Raw genomic sequence first — 20,149 nt, 5'->3', positions numbered from 1 at the left:
TGTGGTGCTTGAAAAGTGTGTTGCATGTGTTTGGATAGACGTGAATCAGTCTCACAGCAGACACGGAGGCAGTTTTTAATGCCCTCCCCAGTGTTGCCTACCAAAGGCGCCGCCCAGGTGCAGCTGGAGCAGAAGCCAACCTTAAAGGTGACGGCAATGGACTTTTCTGCTCTGGATCTCAGTCACTGGCAGCCGTGGGCGGGAGTGGGATTATCAGCCGAGATGGACCAGGGTACCCCCCCCCCCCCCTTCCTGCTCACAGTCTTTCGCCAACCCTCCTGTCAGCCTCCAGCCAATAAAAAAAAATAAAAAGAAGTGGAGGGGCAGGGGTCAAGTCAGGTCGCCGCGCCAAGCTGGAGAAGCAAGAGTAGGGACAGATGGCCCAGGTGGCAGAAATGCAGAAGGGAGCCTACATCTCTCTCACACACACACATACACTTAAGGCGCACACACACAAACCAGAAGAAGCAGCTGGCTTCTCGCCCTGTTCTGCCATGACACCAAAGCTGAAGCTCACTGTTGTGTGAGCAAGTGAAAGAAAGCAGGTTGCTGTGTGTGTGTGTGTGTGTGTGTGGGGGGGGGGGGGGGGGGGGGGGTGTTGAGTCCAAAGTAATTCCCTGCAGGACAAAACGTAAGAGATTGAATGAGAGGAAGAGGAGTGATGCAGCAGTTTCCGCGCCTGGTGTGTGTGAGAGATTTACACTAGGGAACTTTCCTGCAATTGCAGCAGAAAAGCTACCCCCCCCCCCCCCCCCCCCCACACACACACACACACACACACACACACACACACACACACACACACACACACACACACACACACACACACACACACACACACACACACACACACACACACACACACACACACACACACACACACACACACACACACACACACACACACACACACACACACACACACAAGGTGTGAGGACTAACAGATGAAAATAAAAAAAGCCATACATTTGTTCTCTCACATACACACACATAGCATTCCCTTCGACCCCTTCCAAAGCTGCAGGTGTGCGCTCATACCTTTGGTCACTCGGCACCAATGTTATTCCTGCTTTGCACCAACACACACGGCCAAACACAATCACCGCCTCACACCTCCCGCCATGTAGAAAGACATAACTTTCACCACTTTCTTTAAACTGATGTTTTTACCTTCAACATCGGAGACTGTGCAAATAAAGTGGTCTTGGCCAGACAGACAGACAGGCGCTGGCCCCGTGAGACAGGGCTGTTTACAGTGAGAAGACACGGGGCCAAGGCGCGCACACAGCCCCGGGCCCCACCGAGGTAAACAACTCAGAGGCTAACACGCCACAGCCCTGCCCTTCCACCTTCAGCCCTGCAAGTCTCACTGGAAATCCAAATGCCATTCCACTCAAGCGCTGCTCTCCTCACACACACACGGAACGACAGACTGGACACTGCTCCTCCTCTCACACAGACACACACGGGCCGACAGACTGGACTCTGCCCTCACTCCAGGGTTGTGTGTGTGACTGTCTGCATGTGTGAGATCAGAGAAGATGAGAATGGGCTGACTGTTTCAGAAGGAATAGCTGTAATATCTTCATGCCTCTGTGTGTGTGTGTGTGTATGGCACGTGCCAGATGTGATGTGGCTGGATGGGAGCGCTGGCGTGGGTGGCCGGCAGTGGCTGGCATGACTGCTTCAATAGGATGTGTCACAGCCAGTTAGAGAGGCAAACGGAACCCAAAACACACATCTTCAGACAGCGTTAATATACACAGAGTGCTATTAAAACACATCACTCACACACAAATGCATGCACACACACACATGCACACACACACACACACACACACACACACACACACACTGCGGTTGGGGATGCGAGGAAGGCTCAAGAGAGATGAAGCGCAGCGTTCCCCTCCTCATCGCGCTCTCCAATGCATGTGGATCCTCAAAGCACAAGATGGCGCTGGCCGCACCGGCACCAAGTGGCTCTACAGAGGACTGCAGTGGACAGAGACTCTGGGAGCGCAGCCGCAGCAACACGCCTGCCTGTCCAGTCTCTTGTACAATAACAACCACGTCCCAACCAACGCAGCTCAGCCTTCATACAAACGCTCTCCTGCTTAGACTGGCTCTGAAGACCTGCTGCCTCAGGACTGCTGTGCATGACTCTCTTGAACCAGATCACCTACTGAGCATATAGGAGCAAACAAGTGTGTGTGTGTGTGTGTGTGTGTGTGTGTGGAGGGGGAAGAGGGGGAGAGGAGGGTTGTAAAGAGAGATTCTTCTTCCCCTGGGCACCATCAGGATTATCAGCATAAGGCCTTCCCAGCGTTTTGACAGTCATGTCAATGAAGCAGAGTTGAGTTGGAGGACTTTGACTACTGCTAGGCAGCAGGCTGGTAAAGCGGAAAAGCTTTAGCTCCCGCAGCATGGCTGCTCTAGTCTCCCCAGACTAGCCGCTGTCTCCCCCAGCACAGAGCAGAGCAGAGCAGAGCAGAGCAGAGCTCTAGAGGATGTCCAGCCCTGATCAGGATCTGAAGAGCTGGCAGTGAGTTCATCGCCTATGGGAGAGTGATCTCCATCCTCCCCACTCCCCACTCCCCCTCGCTCTGCTCTGCAGTGCCATTAACTCAGACTAAATTTAGACAAAGGAAGGGAGCCTGTCTGCCTGTGTGTGTGTGTGTGTGTGTGAGATGACGCAGGGCTGGTGGGTGGAGGGGGATGCCAGCGGGGGGCAGGATCGGGCTCAATGAGGCGTGGGAGTGCCCATTTCGGGCCGCGCCAGGGGTGAGAGTGGGCGGGGGTGGCACGACGCAGGGCGCTAATGGGCTCCTCTTAAGTAGGCGCAGTGGGGGAGGGGGCATCATTATAAACACACACACACAATGGCACCCACAATCATACATACACACACACACACAAAACACAGAGGCGTATGTGCGCACACACACATACACCTTCAGCAGGGGGCACACTAGGGGGTCCAAAAGAATGTACATGACCACACTGAAAAGTATGCACGGCATAAAGTGGGATCAGAGTACAACTCATAGTGTGAGCAACTTTCTAATGTCACTGTCAATAAACAGGACCCAATCATTCACAGAAGCTTACCAAACACATAGGAACTGGCCATGCTATCAGGTCCGTAAAGTGCCCTTATCTGTGCAATAAAACTTAACAGCTTTTGACAGCAATTAGGCCAAAATTATCTTCTGGAGTAAACATAGATTAGTCTGGAGAGCAGCACTAGGGCAGTTCCCCAACAAAGGTTGGACTAGAAATGCCTCCATTTGCCCCAATGCATCTGGGAATCTCCTTCCTGAAGGGAGAGTCCCATGCAGCTGAGAGACATGCACAAACGTGCAAGCACACACACACACACACACACACACAGGGTATACCCTGCCTGCGGGCACAGAGTAATAATAGCGTAAACGGCTACTTCATGTTCTTCTGTAGCAGACTACACGGAGTGGTGATAACCACCCGTACACACAAACACATTTGCACGCACACATTTTTTTCCCAAGGCAGGTGCTATTTTATCCATCACCTGGAGTTGGTTTTAGTGTAGCAACCACATTCAACAGCTAATTCCGATTAGGAGACACATTACTGGTGTGGCTATGAGTGAACGACAACAAAACCAACAGGCCCACAACACACACTGGAGCAACAGGAAGCCACTCTGAAACAAAGGATAGGAAAAGGAGCATGGTGAGGATGGGGCTGGCCGAGAGGAGAGAGGAGCAGGGTGCAGGAGCCAGGATGTTTGGCTGGAAACACACACACATCCAGGCCAGCTCATTGTTTGCTCAGGCCACCATGAACAATCTCCTCAGATGTCCTGTGAATAGATGGGGGGGTAGAGAGCTTCCTGTGGATGCATCATGGCAGTGTGTTTGTGAGGCCCAGAGCACCAGGAGACTTCAGCCCCAGCGTCTAGGTCAACAGTAGGCCAGGCCTTCAGGAGCCTGTGGCCAGCAGTTTCCGTGGAGACATGACTAAACCAGATACTCATCTCTCTCTCTCTCTCTCTCTTTCTCTCCTTTCCAACAACTCCTTGTGCTCTCCCAGTCTTTCTCGGCCTCTCTCACACACTCACACACACACACACACACACAGTAAGCAACCCCCCCCCTGCAGAGCAACAAAGACAGGAAGAGTGTAGCCATGAGAGAAGGAGCGGAAGGAAGTGAGTGTGTCCATGTGCCGGGGACAGATAACCACAAGGCTGCTTCCCGTCGCTCACACACACACGTACTGCGCCACCTCCCCCACCACCACAGACACAGCCCTACTCCTGGCCCAGCAGGACAAAGATGTCAAATGCTGTTCATCATAGCTGAAGACAACAAGAAGGGAGGGAGGGGAAGGGAGGGAAGGAGAGAGAGGGAGAGAGAAAGAAAATCTATCTTTCACTCCCCATCCTTCAGGGCGATGGGAAGCTCTATTGTGCGATGGCAGAGGCTGCTGTGCTCACAAAAGCGGCCCGTCGTTGGAGGAATCTCTTGAGCAGCGGCGAGCTTGCTTAACGATTGGAAGCTGTCAATAGCCATCTGAGCACAGAACGAGACGATTTTATCTGAGACTACAGCCCCCAGTGCCCCACACACACACACGTTTTTGGAGAGAGAAAGAAAAAGAGAGGGAGAAAGAAGGAAATGAGCAACTTATGAACAATAGTCCACTCTGAATCTGTCTGTGTGTGTGTCTGAGTCTGTGTGTGTGTAGCGAGACAGGGAAACAGAATAACATTCCTAGGGCTTCAATTAGCAGGAAACCAGGCCAGCATACTGACAAGGACTATTTACACGGCCGTGTGTGTGTGTGTGTGTGTGTGTGTGTTAATCCCAGGGCTACTATTGTGCTGTGATGAGTGAAGCCTGGGATTGAAGAATGACAAGCCTCTCTCTCTCTCTCTCTCTCTCTAATTCTACACACGTGCATGTTTGCGTGGGAATGACAGGCCAACAAGCAATGGCTGAATACGTGGGAATGATACATCAGCAGTAATGACACACTCAAGAACATGGCAACGTGCCATCAAACACACAAACCAGCCTTAACACAAGAGTGCACCTATTAAGCATTATTACACTAAAGTGTGCAACAGATACTAGTAACCCACTCTTAAAATGACTGGAGTCCTCAACCTGCACCCTCGGCTGCCAAGCACCCTGACTCTAAGGTCTAGGAGATGGAAGGGCTTGAAGTGGAGTTATTACAACATCAAAGAAGTTCTTGTGAGCAAAGAGGCTGTTGCATCACACAAGCTCACACACAGACAAACACAGAAACACACACCCTGTGATCAGCCAAGACTGGAGGGCCAATGTCTGAACACGTGTGTACAGTACGTAACAGGTGGCCTAAATGACATAGCCAAGCCTAAAACATAACTAGAGGAGACACACAGAAACACCCACTAAGGATAGCCTACTCAAAACAATGTGTATGTGTGTGTATGTGTGTGTATGTGTGTGTGTGTGTGTGTGTGTGTGTGTGTGTGTGTGTGTGTGTGTGTGTGTAGGTGTGTGTGTGTGCGTGTGTGTGTGTCACAAGCAATTTTGTAAACACACACTCGTTCTGCAAACAATGCACAGACAAGGCAGAAATGGGTCACGGTGCCGTGGCAACATAACCAAGCGTAGGGGAACAGTGTGTGTGTGTGTTTTGGGGGGGGTAGGGGCTGGGGGCTAAATGTGCACTGGAAGGAGATTTGTGTTTGCAAGGGATCAGACATGAAATAGATGGAGACACAGGAGATGGACAAAGAGCAAGTGGGATGGAGAGAACAAGAGTGTGTTTGGAGGAGGAGACAGACTAGTGACTGGAACAGACAGAGGGAGGGAGGCATATAGAGGGGCCGCAGCAAATACACAAAGAGCAGGACAGCACAAGCCAGAGAGAGAGGAACAGAGAGGGGGAGATAGAGAAGGGATACAGTAAGAGCAGGATAGAGAGAGATACAGAAAGAGCAGGATGGAGGGAGGAAAATGAAGGAGGGTTATTCCTTGGCGGCAAGATGGTGACCCACAGCTAATGCATACAGACAGGCAGTGTTACAGGCCTTTAGTGTCAGTGCTGGTCTCTGATGAAAGAGAGGAGATGTAGCCCTCAGGCAGAGAGAGAGAGAGAGAGAGAGAGAGAGAGAGAGAGAGAGAAAACATAGTAGTGTGTGTGTGTTGACAGATCTAGAGGGCAAAGGACAGAAGGGGAATTCAGAATGACGAACAGTGTATGTGATTCAACCATGACAGCTGTCACTAGGCCTGTACGATTCAGGGAAAAATGTGAATAACGATTTTTTAGCCTAGAATTGATATCACAATTTTCTGCCACGATTTTTACCCGCACAAAGTGAAATGTTTATTGCACACATGAACCATGACAAAGCAAAACTAATTGGCAGTACCAGAAATAGATTTTTGGGGGGCATAGCACATTGCCCATGGACCTGTACAAGCCTATAAACATAACTGCATGGCCAAATGAATGTTCTTTTTTTCCATTGAAGCCTTTTAAAAGGTGTGTGGAGTGGGCTCAAGAAACATTAAGCTAGTTCTAAAATATCAGCATTTAAAGGCAATGGGCAATATGTACAAATGGCCAATTGATGCCCCTTTTCTTTGGACACAGAAAAAGGAAGGTTGAATAACGTTTCAATCAGTTGCAAGAGGGGAGTAGCATTTGTCCAATGTATGCATCATTTTTTAAATCGGTCACGTTCTACAGTGTTTATTGGAACCATATCTTTTTCTAGATGGTAAGCAATTGCCTCTTATTTCCTTAATATTACCGCCGCCAAGGAGGTTATGTTTTCATCTGGCTTTGTTTGTTTGTTAGCAAGATAAAAAAAAAGTTATGGATGGATTTCGATTACATTTTCAGGAAACGTCTAAAATGACGTCTGAAAAAGGACAAAATTATTACATTTTGGGAGTTGATCCGGATCACTGGTCTGGATCCAGGAGGCGGGGAGGAGTGTGCTCTCAAAGTGCTTAGTTAATGTTATGTGGGTATGGCGTCGCATTGTGCAAGGTGTCCGCAGCCTAATAGATGTCTGCGTTGTTGTACAACTTTCACGCGCTAGTTCGATGATGCTGCAACTGCAGCTGGGCTTTCCGAACTGCCGCGTTCTCCACGAGTGAAACAAGTGACTAAAAGGCGCTTTGTTATTGGCTGAGGATGAAGCCCTGAGCTTTGAGAGAACCGGAGACCAGAGTCGACTCGCACTCAAATTAAATCGCACACGGGTGAAACGAGATCGCGATTTTATAACGATTTATCATGCAGGCCTAGCTGTCACCCAGTAACACAGGCGAGAGGGAATGAACGAGGGACAGGGAAAGGAAGGAGAGGAGAGGAGAGGTGAAGAACAAAGGGGAGAGAGGGAAAGGACAATTAGAGTTAGGGCTCGCAATACCTTCTTTTCCTTTGGCTTCCTTTTACACTTTTATGGATCTAAACTCACATAACTGCACATGATCGCACTGGCAACCGCATGGAATAGCTTTGTAAACATTACTGTGTTGTAGGCTCATGCCTTCAAATCTAAAGAAGGGTATTACAAGGACAATACAGAGGACTGGGAAAGGGATCTTACGCCACCAACCTCCTGGAGGCCTGGACACAGAGAGCAGAGCGAGAGTTTGTGTGGAGAAAAGGAGAGGAAGGAGCAGGATATGGAAGTAGACGCAGGTGTGAGAAGCTGGTTCTGCAGTTTAATATCTGTGTGCGTGTGTGTGTGTGTGTGTGTGTGTGTGTGTGTGTGTGTGTGTGTGTGTGAGGTGCACGCACACTCAGCCTCATCGAGAGTGTCAGGTGCTCAATAACAGTCAGTGCAAAGGGAAGCAGCGAGTCTCGTTCACTACACAGGAGTGACAGGCTCTACCTTTCCTTAGACAGAGGAAGGAGACTACACTCCATTACAGGGAGAAGACAAAGATTATTATTGTTGTTACTGTCTGTGCAGCTCTGCATGCAGGCATAGGAGGAATGCCTGGGCATGAGTTAATTGGACTTTACTGCCATGATGCTACGACTCTAAGAGACATAAAATGAGGGGAAGTGTTTTTTAGGGAGCAAGTATGGTGCAAAGCACAATCTTTGTGCGTTTCCAGTGGCTGTCAGGGGAATATGATGTGGATAACTGGGGTGAAAGGTCATGCAGGGGTGCTTTGGAGTTGGAGAGGGAAGTGGTGGGGTTTTGGAGTAAGTCAGCTTTACAAGCCTGGCTTCCCAACAAAGTAAATGACAGTCCCACACAGACCTTATCTTATCTTGGGGCCATAAAAGCAGCTCTTAATCTTTGTGGCTGTGCTGTTATCTGCGCTCACCCTTTCCCTCGCAGTGCAGCTGCACTGGTGCAGGCCTGTCTGGAGATGTGTGGGGGTGACCCCGTAAACACACAACACAGGGCCCTATTGTGCAGTGTGTGTGTGTGTGTGTGTATGTGTGTGACTCAGTTGTCCTGAATGCTGCTTGTGTGATGACCTCATTCAGTCCACACACACTTTCAGCACACAGAATCGATCACTTTCCCTGTTCCACTAACACACTAAAACACTGAACTCGACCCTCACCCCACCCCCACCGCTCCAGGGCCAACCTTCCCACACGGTTTGCTTAACCAGGACTTATGGCCATCATAAACTGGAGAAAAGCCAAACATTCCTGGGTGTGAAAAATGATCAGTTAATCTGTTTGAAATAAGATTAATTTTTCCAGTGAGTGTGTTGAAGCGCACATGGGGCTGATAAATCTGATCTCTCAGTTAGCGTCTGAATTTACCAACCACAACAAGTGACAAGAAATGCAAATGTGATGCAATTCAAATCCACCCTGGTCAAAATCACCATATACACACTCACTGAAACACAGTTGACACACATCTGTGGTTTGTGTCGACTGTATTGATGTGGCTGCTTGGTTAGACAGGAACAGCACACAGACTCCCTTTGAGTGTGTGTGCGCGTGCAGGCGTATGTACGTGTACACGTGTGTGCATGCAAAGTAAAACATTACTGGAGCTAAAAATAAAATCATAGCAGTGCTAACAAAATGACCAGTTCAAGCAAAGAGGAGTTTGCAACTAAATAGGACCATGCCCTCTCACTCTCTTTTTACACACACACACACACACACACACACACACACACACACACACACAGACAAACTCTGTGTCTGCAGCCGAGGATGGAGGTCATGCAGGCCTGGAAGAGGACTGGAGGGGTAAGTACAGGCTTGGCCCTGGTGAGACATTACACACTAAACACAAACAAATCACACAGGCCTTTCTGCCGACAGCTAGATTATTCAGCTCTGATTTATTACAGTCCAGGCCTGGATGAAGAGAGCACGCGGACCACGCTGAGGTGCTGCTGATGGGGGGAGGGGGTATTGCACATAGTGCTAAAGAGAAAGAGAACTGATAGATTGTAGAGTGAACACAAAATTGTGAGTGTGTGTGTGTGCACGCACACAATGCGCAAACACACTAACACCGGCCTTACGACCATACGACTTTCTAGCAATTTCACAGTTGGCAGCTAAAAGTCTTTTTCTTGTGTTTTAGTCACATAGTACCGTGAACAATAGAAAAAACAATAGTGATCTCTCTCCAACACCAGACATGAGGGGGCAGAGTAGGTGACCGGTGTAGCCTACATGATTATTTGCTATTTTGTTTGTTATAAATTATTAGTCAGCTTTTCCACATGAGAGCACAACTCCTGTTTGTCTTGTCCACGATGGGAAATAATTTAAAGGAATCTAGTTTAGTTTTGTAAATAACATAAACAGAGGGAATGTGTGTGTGAGTGAGGGAGTGGCCAGTACAGTGATTGGACATTCCTAGTTCAGCCCAAGATGCACTGCACTTAGAACTGGACCTCAGGCCAAAACCTTTACTGCCAGGAAAAGAATCCAAGGAAACAAAATGAAATGAAAATAAATGGTCGTGGGGCCCTGAAAGACATACAAACAGGGGGAGAGATTGCTATTGTTGCCATTTAAGTTGGTGTGATATTCTTATTACTGTTTATATTCACATTGTGCTCATTGTTGCTGTTTAACATCATCTCATTATACGTCTTTATTATACGGCTCTTCACAATGCTAGCAGAACACTCCGTTGGGGCGTCAGGGTCCAGTTCACCCTGTTGGGACTTATTTTCCCCATAATGACTGGTGCTCCACACATTATCCCTTACTTATCGTTCTTAACTCCAACTGATAAATGCTAGCTGGCAAAACTGACGCTACCCTACCAGTCTTGCTAATGAAGCTACATCGCACTGACCTGAATTGAGACAGAAAGAGCAAAACACGGAAAGTCAATCAAGGACTTGATTTCCCAGCTGTTCTGACCCCTCAGTGGAAGAAAGAATGACACACACAGTTCCTCACACAACTAGTCACCACTACACACCAAGACAAAGGGAGAAACTAAGACAACACCCAAATGGACCTCATGCCTAATTTTCACCTTGTACTCAGGGCCACTAATAAAACAAAGATGCTAAAAAACTTCCCCAAGACATTCAAAAAGTCCCTCCAGTCTTCTTCGACACAAAAACAAATGATTCACCATCTAGTCCTCCCCATGGAAAGGATAACCTCTCCCCACTGTTGGATTTCAGAGAGAGGGAGGAAGGGAGAGAGACAGAGAATGTGTGTGACTTATTCCAACATGGAATGAGTAAAGAGTGTAGGAAAAACAAATTACCTCATCAAAGACAAAAAATAGCTCCATGTTGTGAGAAAATATAAGGCGCCATAAAAAGCAGCACCCACCCAGGCTGTGGTGGCTCTGGAGCTGAAGGAGAGGGACAAGTAGGCCACAAGCTGCCAGCAAAACACACATAGCGGACTACCACAACACACATACAACCCCACACACACCTTGGTTAGTTTGATTTGACTGTAATCATCCTGATTTGCTATTCAGTGAATGAGTCACACCGTTGTTTTCTCCTCACTTTTTGCACTTCTTTATTTTGATTGCGGTCTGTCTGCCTCCTAATGATATTCACAGTGTTGGACATCAGGCCAACTCAAGCTGGGGCCATACAGCATGCACAATGCTAGTCAAGCTACAGAGAGGCAGAGAGGCAGAGAGAGAGAGTGTGTGTGTGAAGAACTATTCCAGGCAGTCCAGGAATGTGGAAGGGTGAGGCCCTGTTTCACTTTGCATAGAGAGGGCGGACGGGCGGGCGTTTATGTGTGTGTTGCTTGGAGAGAGGGGCTGAATAAACATGGCTGAAAATGGGTTTCTCCCTCCCCATGCTTGCTCTGATTAGTCAAAGGAAAGCTCTGGAGACAAGCGCACCTCAGTGACGAATCACAAAGCCCCGATCAGGGCAGAGGAAAAGGGAGGGACATTAAAAAACACCACTCAACAAGCCCCCGTTTGTTCTCCATTTACTCTCAATGCTCACAGTTCAGACCACGAACACGCAATACAACCCCCACCTCAGCTGAGGAGAAGGGTGGGGAACCTTCCAGTTTTGGCTTGTGCAATTAGAGGTCTGTGTGTGTGTGTGTGTGTGTGTGTGTGTGTGTGCAGAAGACCACAGTGGTCAAAACGTTTGCAGAGCCCAGCACCACGAGGAGACATTTCAGACTGATTGGGTGGCTCCCTTTTTCAGGGCCATTTCAGGGAAACTCCATTTTGAGAGTTTCCAGGGGCTTATGTCCACGTCTGAATTGTCCAGCTGGCCAGAGACGAGGTGGAGGTTGTGTTTGTGTGTGTATGTGTGTTAGGGGCAGGGTGGTTGTGACAGGCGGAGGTTGTGTTTGCGTGTGTGCGCGTGTGTTAGGGGTAGGGTGGTTGTGACAGACGACTGGGCCCTTTGGCAGCTCAGGCTAAGATAAGGACGCCCCAGTAGCGCTCAGGACCCCTGATAAGAGTGGGAGCCTGACGGGAGGAGCCGGCACAGGAGGACTTTATCAGCCCTGCAGCACACAGGGGCATATAGACCAGGCCCTGAGCCAAGAGCCACACACACGCACACACAACCAGCCAGCGACACAAACACACACAGCCATAGGCACACACATAAGTGTGCAGGCATCAGATTGCAGTCTGTGACAGAGAGGGAGAGAGAGCAAAAACAAAAAACAAAAGGAGGGAGCTAGAAAAGCTCTCGGTCCAGGGAGGTGACTGGTCCCCTGCACTCACCCTGTCAGCCTGCTCGTGTCGTCCCATTTATTACCCTCACAGCTGGGTCCTCAGCAGGGAGAGAAACACAGCACTGTCTGATAGCAGGGACCCGCACAGGATCATAAGCACAGCACTGGTTCATAGCAGACATCGACATACTGTAGGAACATTATTACAACTGCTTCACACTAAGGAGTGCCATACATAGGGAATTAATTAATAGCACAGCAACAAAACCAGGCCTATGTTTAGTTGGGCTGGACCATGGCATAAAACAGCCTAATCTGAATCTAGCATGGAAACAAAACCATAGTATTGTTTTAAAGCAACACTAGAGGTTTTTGTACCTTAAAATAATGTTTCCAAAATAATTTCAGTGGTTTATCAACTTGTAACAGGGTGAACTGCACTTCTGCATTGAATTTGCGGCCCTCTATCGGCTATAACCGCACTATGTCCGTTTACCAGATCGGGTAGTGGATCTGAATTTGATGGAATGAGACACAAGAAACAACAAATTTCACTTGCTTCGATGTCACAATATCAGGCTTTCATAAAATACTCTACTTTATCTGTGGACATCGCCATTTTATGGATAAACAAATAGCGGGCGTGCGACAGAGGAAAAGTGCTTAGTGTTGCTTTAATACCGACATTTAGCACAGAAAGACAGTAGTAGTACACAGCTACAGTAGTAGAAATGTAGTAGAAGAATGTTTTCTGTCTGTGTAAAGTACACTAAATTACTCGTATGAAATGCCCCAGCACAAAAAGAAAACATGTCACTATTTTATCATAGTGACATGGTCAGTCACAGAATTGATATGAATTCATCTGGGTCTGACACTGGAATAGAAATGCAGCACTGAGATAAAGAGCCATAGTTAAGCGTTTACGAGAGAGCAGCACAACACAAGGCTCACTTCTCTTCTTGGGCAGATTAGTCAACAGACTGTGCTGAATCTGCTTGTTGCCGGTTGGCCGTAATCTCAGATCTGATCAGAAGCAGGCTTGTTTAATGTAAACAGGATCACATATCATTGCTGCATAGGTGAAGCCTCTACATTGTGGCCTGTGGGAACAACATGCTAGCCAGGGCCACTCCATATCTTGCATAGGACTAAAGCGGGCAGGAATTTACAAGTTATAGTGTGCATGAACAAAAATATATGACAATGATGGTGGGAAAAGGACAAAAAAATGATTATGTCAATTAATTGCAGCCCACATGTCCAAGGAAGATGCATTCTAAATTGTTTAGCAGCTACCAGTGTTTCAATCAGTGGCAACCACAAGCAATCTTTACGGCCGAGACCATTGCATCAATCCATTGCAGAATTGCCAAAGCATTCTATGAAAGGTCTACCAATAGGCTCCTCATATGACCCTTCTAATCAATACAAGATCACTCAATTACCATAAACTCAATCTCACATTTGTGACTGAGCGAAGAGCCAAATTGACAGGATATAACAATCTGTCACTATCGGCCATCTTATCTTGTATCTGTCACAGAACAGAGGATTGAACAGGTCCTGAGAAAGAACAACAGAAGAGTGAGAGCAGTGTAGACCACCACTAAGCACACAGAAGAGAGTTATGCTAGGTTTCACGCGTAGTTGTCCAGGAGGGGGGAAAGAATATGACTGGACAGAATGTCAGGTGAGATATATTTTACATTTATTAGGCTCATAATGAAGAACGTCAAAACAGGCTTCTATTACACAAAATATAAAATGTTACCACGACATCTAAAATACATACTTGGCTTATGAAACATTTATTTTTATTTCAAGTTTGCACAAGCAGGGTTTCATTTTATGAAGCAGGCCTAAGCAAGTTCATCGCTGTTGCGTTGAAGCAATGCTAATTCATTAAGTGTTGTTTATTTATTGGGACTATTCCTATTCTAGGGGGGAAATCCAGGGCATCTAAAACTTTTGGTAAGGGTCTGTACCCACTCTCAGGTGACCCTGTATGAAAGTTCATCACAGCTGTTATAAGGCTACCAGGTCTGTTGGGAGGCGCCGCTGGGAGTGAGAGTGAGGAGCAGTGATCACACAGTAATGAACTTATACATGAAACAATATCATGCATATCAAGCTCAAATATGCCGACCGCAAAACGTTACAGATCCACTGGGAATTCTCCCATATCGTGCAATTCTCCACTAATGCGCTTTTGTACTATAATGTAGACTAGAGTCTGTTCGCAATGTTTTCACAGGTTACAGTACGCAACTTCATAGAATGAAAGTAGCGTTCTCTACTGCTTGTGCGAAACTCATCCTAAACAAACTGCTAGCGCATATAGGCAATGATGTGGCCATTAAAAATATGGCTGGCATAATTTCTGTATGTCCACTATTCTGGAATACTTCTCATCAGGGCACAAAACCACAATAGCTGTTCTAATATAGCAAGTGGAGGGCCACATGGTGGAAAATATGAAAGAGGCTGGTAGATTTAAGAAATAAAATGCCGATTGACCATTCATCGGTCAGTAGCAGCTGGTAGATTTTAAAAAGTTAACTTCCTTCTCTGAGTATTAACCACAACACACAACTCTCTCAGACAAATGCAAGAAGTACAACACATGAGGCAAGAAGCAATATTCCTGACACTACCACTGTGACAGCACACACCAGCCACTCATTATTTAATTACTCACTTAGAAGTGTTTGGGGGAAAGAATCTAGAGGGGGCATAAACTCGTCTAGGCAACATCCCCTCAGCCTTGAGGCAGGTCCTACAAACATAACCACTCCAGCAGATCAATCCCTCCATCTCTCTATCTCTCTCTCGCCTGGCCTGGGGCAGTGTCTCAGAGCTCTGTTAACCCTGTAAGTAGTCCTCAGTCTTGTTAGGCTTTAAATTGATTGTATGTCAAAGGCTAGAGAGGGCCTGACCCTGTGAGATGGGAGTGTGTGCATATGTGTGGGTGTTGGGTGCCACAGTCTGTCACCAGCAAAAGATGGGTGCAGAACAGGGTGGGAGAGTTGCACACACACACACACACACACACCAATTCAAAACATTCACTGGAACCGATTGCTTTAGCCTCACAAACAAACCAATTCTGGTCAAAAGTTAATCTTTCAGACAGGAAAATGGGAGCTCAGGTCTTCATAAAATGACACAAAACGTCTGTTTGCAACTACTGTGCTCTGGATGTTTTAAATGCACCAAAAGGATGGTGTCTGGCAAAGTGTCTGACTGCTGGTTGAGGACATACAGCGCAGACAGGTGGTCCGGACTACAGTGTGTGCTGTTCCCTCAAAGGCTGATGTCATATGAAAACATCAGAGGCTGGTCATTACCTGTCAGGAAGTGTCTAAGATGCACTGCTTTGTCATCTAGGAAGGCCAGCGCACACGCACACAGGTTTACAGTCGACTGAGAGTGGAGCACACCCTAAAAGTGATTTCCTAAACAGTGTTTTACCACAGTGCCTACCAAACACAGTTTCACAATTCAGTAACATAATTCACTAACTGCTATATCTAACTTCACTAACTGCTATGTTTAAAGAAAGCAAACAGTCTTATTTTTTTACATAAATATAAATTGCTCCTACAATGGTAAGCATATCTTCGCTGACTTTGAAATCAAGTGGAAGTCAGAATCAAATAGTACTATCAACATACAGAGTGTTAAATAAAGAGTAAATATAGAGTAAATAATCACACTGGTGTTAGACACAAGACCGGTGGAAGACCATCAACGATATAAAAATGAAATGTGTTGGTATTGCCATATCTATTGGGGGTAGGGTACTGTATTTAAATCACACGGATATGGACATACAGAATTGTTGCCTGAACAATGAAATTGCATCGTGTCATTGTAAAAATCTGAGACTTTAAACCCCTCACACGTCTACCTGCAGCTCTGTGAAATAACCCTTGGTGGCTCTGTGTCCTCAAAAACAGTCCTTTCCCTCCCTCCCTCTCTCTCTCTCTCTCTCTCTCTCCCTCTCTCTCTCTCTCTCTCTCTCACACACACAGAGCTGGTCTATATCCAGACGCTTGGGGGGGGGGGGGGGGGGTCAAAGGGGTTAAAGCAGAGGGTGTCAATTTTCTTTCGCCATGGAAACAGCTGCACACACATGCAAGGATTTGAAGTGAGAGGCATGTGTGAGGCAGGTTTGTGTGTGCGCTCCAGCTGCAGCTGTCCGGACAGCTCGAAAAATCAAAATGCATCTAGAGGGAACTTTTCTTCTATGTCTCTCCCTACTTCATGTCCAAGACCCCTCTCTATGTCTGAATGTTATCAGTTAGACTATGTGTGTGTTGTGGTTGACTCGAGCCAATTTCTGCCTTCCAATCATGCTCAAGAGTAACAGCAACACCCTGCTGGTTACAACATTCTGCGGTCACCTTGCATTAGGGACAGGGGTCATTGGAGGAGATCTATATTAGGGATGCAGACCCTGACCAACTGCACAAATCCAAGCCTCCGCTGACCTCTCCCTCTCTGGAAAACAGCTGATGTGTGCCTTCCTATTACGGTCAATCAGTGTACAAATGAATCGCTGCTCACAATAGCAACAGTGTCTAGTATAGGAGCACTCTTCCCAAATCCTTCACCATAAGCAAATCACTATGCAAATGGTCCGCATTCAGCCAGTAGGGTGCTGTGATTTTCCAACGGTCTCTTTACACATTGCGGAGCTCAATAAAATGTGTCCAAATACTACAGGAAAAGAGTAAAACTTCACCTGATCTACAAAACAAATTGAAATCGGTTGCAGTAATGTGAGGGGTCTAATTCATTGCCGTGACTTTGAGCGGTAACGCTTAAGATCCGACAGCTGCATGTGAAATGTCTTGAGCAGCTGCCGAAAGGGCCTCTCGCAATCGGCTCTGAGACTTCACACCCCCAAAATCGAAAAAAAGCCCATATGAAGGAAGGGCCGAAATCACAAACGGCTACGCCACTGCAACAACAGTCACTGGCTAGGAAACACATTTCGGAGAAGGGGGCTCCCCGCGGCTCCATAAAAGACCTATTGCACATCTTCCCAGCGAGATGAGGATAGGCGTGAACCAGCAAAAGTTCACATAAACTGTGTTCAGTATAGCCCAACGTACTCATGAAGCGACCAGATATTCACTATTTTATGAGCACAGATAGGTTAATAAAATTGGCGATCGCCACACAAGGAGTTTGGATACGGATCATGATTAATACCGCCGACATGCAGTGCCCTGTGCAATCACTGAGAGGCATGGATAACCCCGAACATTCCCGAATTCGTGTAGCGACTATGGGGAATTCACTGTAACGTTTAAATGTACAATCCCATCGCCCAGGAACGCTGACAATCAAGTCACATCCACTGGCTGATGTTATCGGGGAAAGGGCCGGCGAGTAGTGACAACATTCCAATGACTTCAGCTCAGAGAGCGGAGCAGCATCGGGGAAAAGTGGCGCTCTCTAGCGTCACCCATTCAATTACAGCAAGCATGTTCGACCACTATCTTGCTCTCGGGCTATAATGTCGCCAGATATAAATAGCAATAACGTTACACCACTGTGTCAGGAATAGTTTTACTACAACCAAAGACAACAGGTATATCTCGGTCAGCATCGGTTTATCAGCAATTATGGGCCCTTTCGTTCAATTTTCAAGAGTAATATCTCACGTTAGACATAACATGTCGTGCCGCTGCAAGATTGTTTGACTACCGACAGCGATAGTCCTCTCTAAAGAACAAACACTGACAAACAATACAACCAGCTACCTAATGTTAACAACGCTGTTGACATTGTGTGCCATCAGCAAATAAATACCACATTTTCCTGATTGGTGCTGCTATTGGGCAATTCCTATGGCCATTGTTATCGAGACCCTCGAGCGAAACAAAACCATACCAGGACCACATTCCAATGCACGAGGGGTTGCCTTTCGCATTCATTTACCAGCCAAAAAGAGCTTTCACGTTTCATTGATCTCGTCCCAAATGATTAAAAGCCATTAACTGTAACCACTGGTATCCAGACAAAGTCAACTAGTAAGATTCGATCATTATGCCCATTTTTCGACTGAAACACAACTATGGTTATCAAGTTTGTTTGTTTTAACCTACAGTTGGCTAAGTAATCGGGTTACCGTTACGGTCAGACAACATTAGACCGTGTTAAAGTTCACCACCCCAAGTACCCAACTTAATTATCCCGATCGGAGAAATCTGTATCCCAACTCAATGATATCCCGACTTGCTTTGGATATGCTGACAGACCAGTCGTGGAACAACTGGCTAATTGTGGCTACAGCTAACGTCGAGTTAACGTTAGCTGGCTAATCTAGCTAGTCCCGAAACCCCTGATTGAAAAAAAAAACTTTTCCTTTCTTCTTGGCCATGGCCTCAACGCCTCAGATCTTCCAACATCAAGCTCTCAACCCGTTGAAATACGATACATAATCAAACAACCAGATCAACCATTGCTACCACCTCACAGTGTCAGGATTTACACTTTTTGAAGTTGTGAGAGTTAAGTTGAGCTAACCGTGTGATTCTGCTCCGTAACAGGCTAGTGGAGCTAGCCTACCGTGCATGCATGCCTATGGTGTTCTATGCAGCAAGCGTGCACCCCTCAAGCCCCTGGTCACGTTCCCCCAACTCTACACAGCAACGTTGGTGATTTTTACCTTCATCAAGAAGCCGTTCGAGGTGTGTAAAGATACCGCACAGGTTGGGCAAACTCGTCATGAGCTTCTTCTCGTTCAGTAACTGCATCAAATAGTCGGGACTCGGCCTCGGTCTCTCCTTCACTTCGATCTCCCCGACCATCATCTTTGCGTCGCGAATGCAAACAAGCCAACACACAATCCTTCTTTATGAAAAGAAAAAAAAATGGAAAAGAAAAAAACTTGCGGATAAAATCCCTCGTTCCCCCCCACGTTTCGATCGCTGTAGTTTGACGACTCTCCGGATAAATCGTAATATTAGTTGTTGTTGTTGTTTAAGCGGATAGCCACTATCTCCTCCGTAAGAGTCGCTTGTCGTTCAGACGCCGTCCTCTTCTCTTCAATGCGCGCACAGGGACGTTCCCTACCACCTCTGTCTGCGAGAGCGAGTATTCACCAAATGCGTCCGGCCCCCTGGGCACTGATTGGCTGGGAGCGCTTTCAAGGAGCAGATGATATCACCAATGAGCGCAATATGTTGAGCCATGGGGGCGTCAAAGTGCCAATTGGTACCGTTACTAAAATGATCTACAAGAACTGTAACCAATTGCAGGACATCTGAGTGAGTTGTACTTATCGACATAAAACAATGCTCCACAGAATCGAATTCTGATGTGGCGCAGCGGATGACCTGACTGCTATAGCCTATGTTGTTTTAGTTGTAACGACGACACTGGTGGCAAGTTTCCTTTTGTTCAGCAATCGATCAAACTGACAGGTTTCTCGCATTTTTTTCAGTGAGCAAAGTGTTCAGTTAGGCTATTTGTTGAATACGCTTATTCTTCCCAACTTAAACTTGTAGCCTAACACTTAGGCCCTATGCTTTTTTATGGATGTTGTTAAATGTTTTTTATGTGGCATCTCTCTAAATTTGGAAGATATTTACTATTTTCTGAGATGACAGCCTTTTCCAGATTCATTTTTCATATAGCCTATATTCATATAGGCCTATACTTCTCATGATTCATATAGCCTTCATAAACCTCATCGTACACTTTTAAAATTAATGTGTTGAAAACAACACAACTTCCATTGTTTTGAACATATCTGTGTCCAGATAGGGACAATACAGTTTGTGTTGTTTCCTTTTTCTATTTGTTATACAATATGTGTTGAAAATAACACAATTCTGCATAGAAAACAACATAACTTTCTTTACTTTCTAACACATCACTTTGTTCAGATAGGACAACATATTGAGTAAGAGTGTATCAACCCCATGCATACCAACACCAACACCGAAACGGACAGGAGAGCAGACAGATGTAGCCTCGAGAGGAATTATACAAA

At 46.6% G+C, this 20,149-nt stretch overlaps 1 protein-coding gene across 3 annotated transcripts in view; it reads right to left on the bottom strand.

Moving 5' to 3' along the window:
• The window catches only part of qkia (QKI, KH domain containing, RNA binding a), an 84,531-nt gene extending 65,345 nt beyond the window's left edge, over positions 1 to 19,186 (bottom strand). Inside the window, exon 1 of one of the 3 annotated variants that reach the window (XM_062523682.1) lies at positions 18,821 to 19,186. In XM_062523682.1, the coding sequence (XP_062379666.1) occupies positions 18,821 to 18,965 (145 nt within the window). In that variant the 5' untranslated portion in view covers positions 18,966 to 19,186. The remainder of the gene's footprint in view (positions 1 to 18,820) is intronic. The other 2 variants (XM_062523681.1, XM_062523683.1) reach the window with 2 other exon arrangements.
• Between the last annotated feature and the right edge of the window lie 963 nt (positions 19,187 to 20,149).

The sequence above is a fragment of the Sardina pilchardus genome, chromosome 20, assembly GCF_963854185.1.
Source record: "Sardina pilchardus chromosome 20, fSarPil1.1, whole genome shotgun sequence".
Classification (NCBI taxonomy): domain Eukaryota; kingdom Metazoa; phylum Chordata; class Actinopteri; order Clupeiformes; family Clupeidae; genus Sardina; species Sardina pilchardus.
Note: the sequence above shows the minus strand (reverse complement) of the source record. Positions and strands in the feature narration are given on the sequence as shown.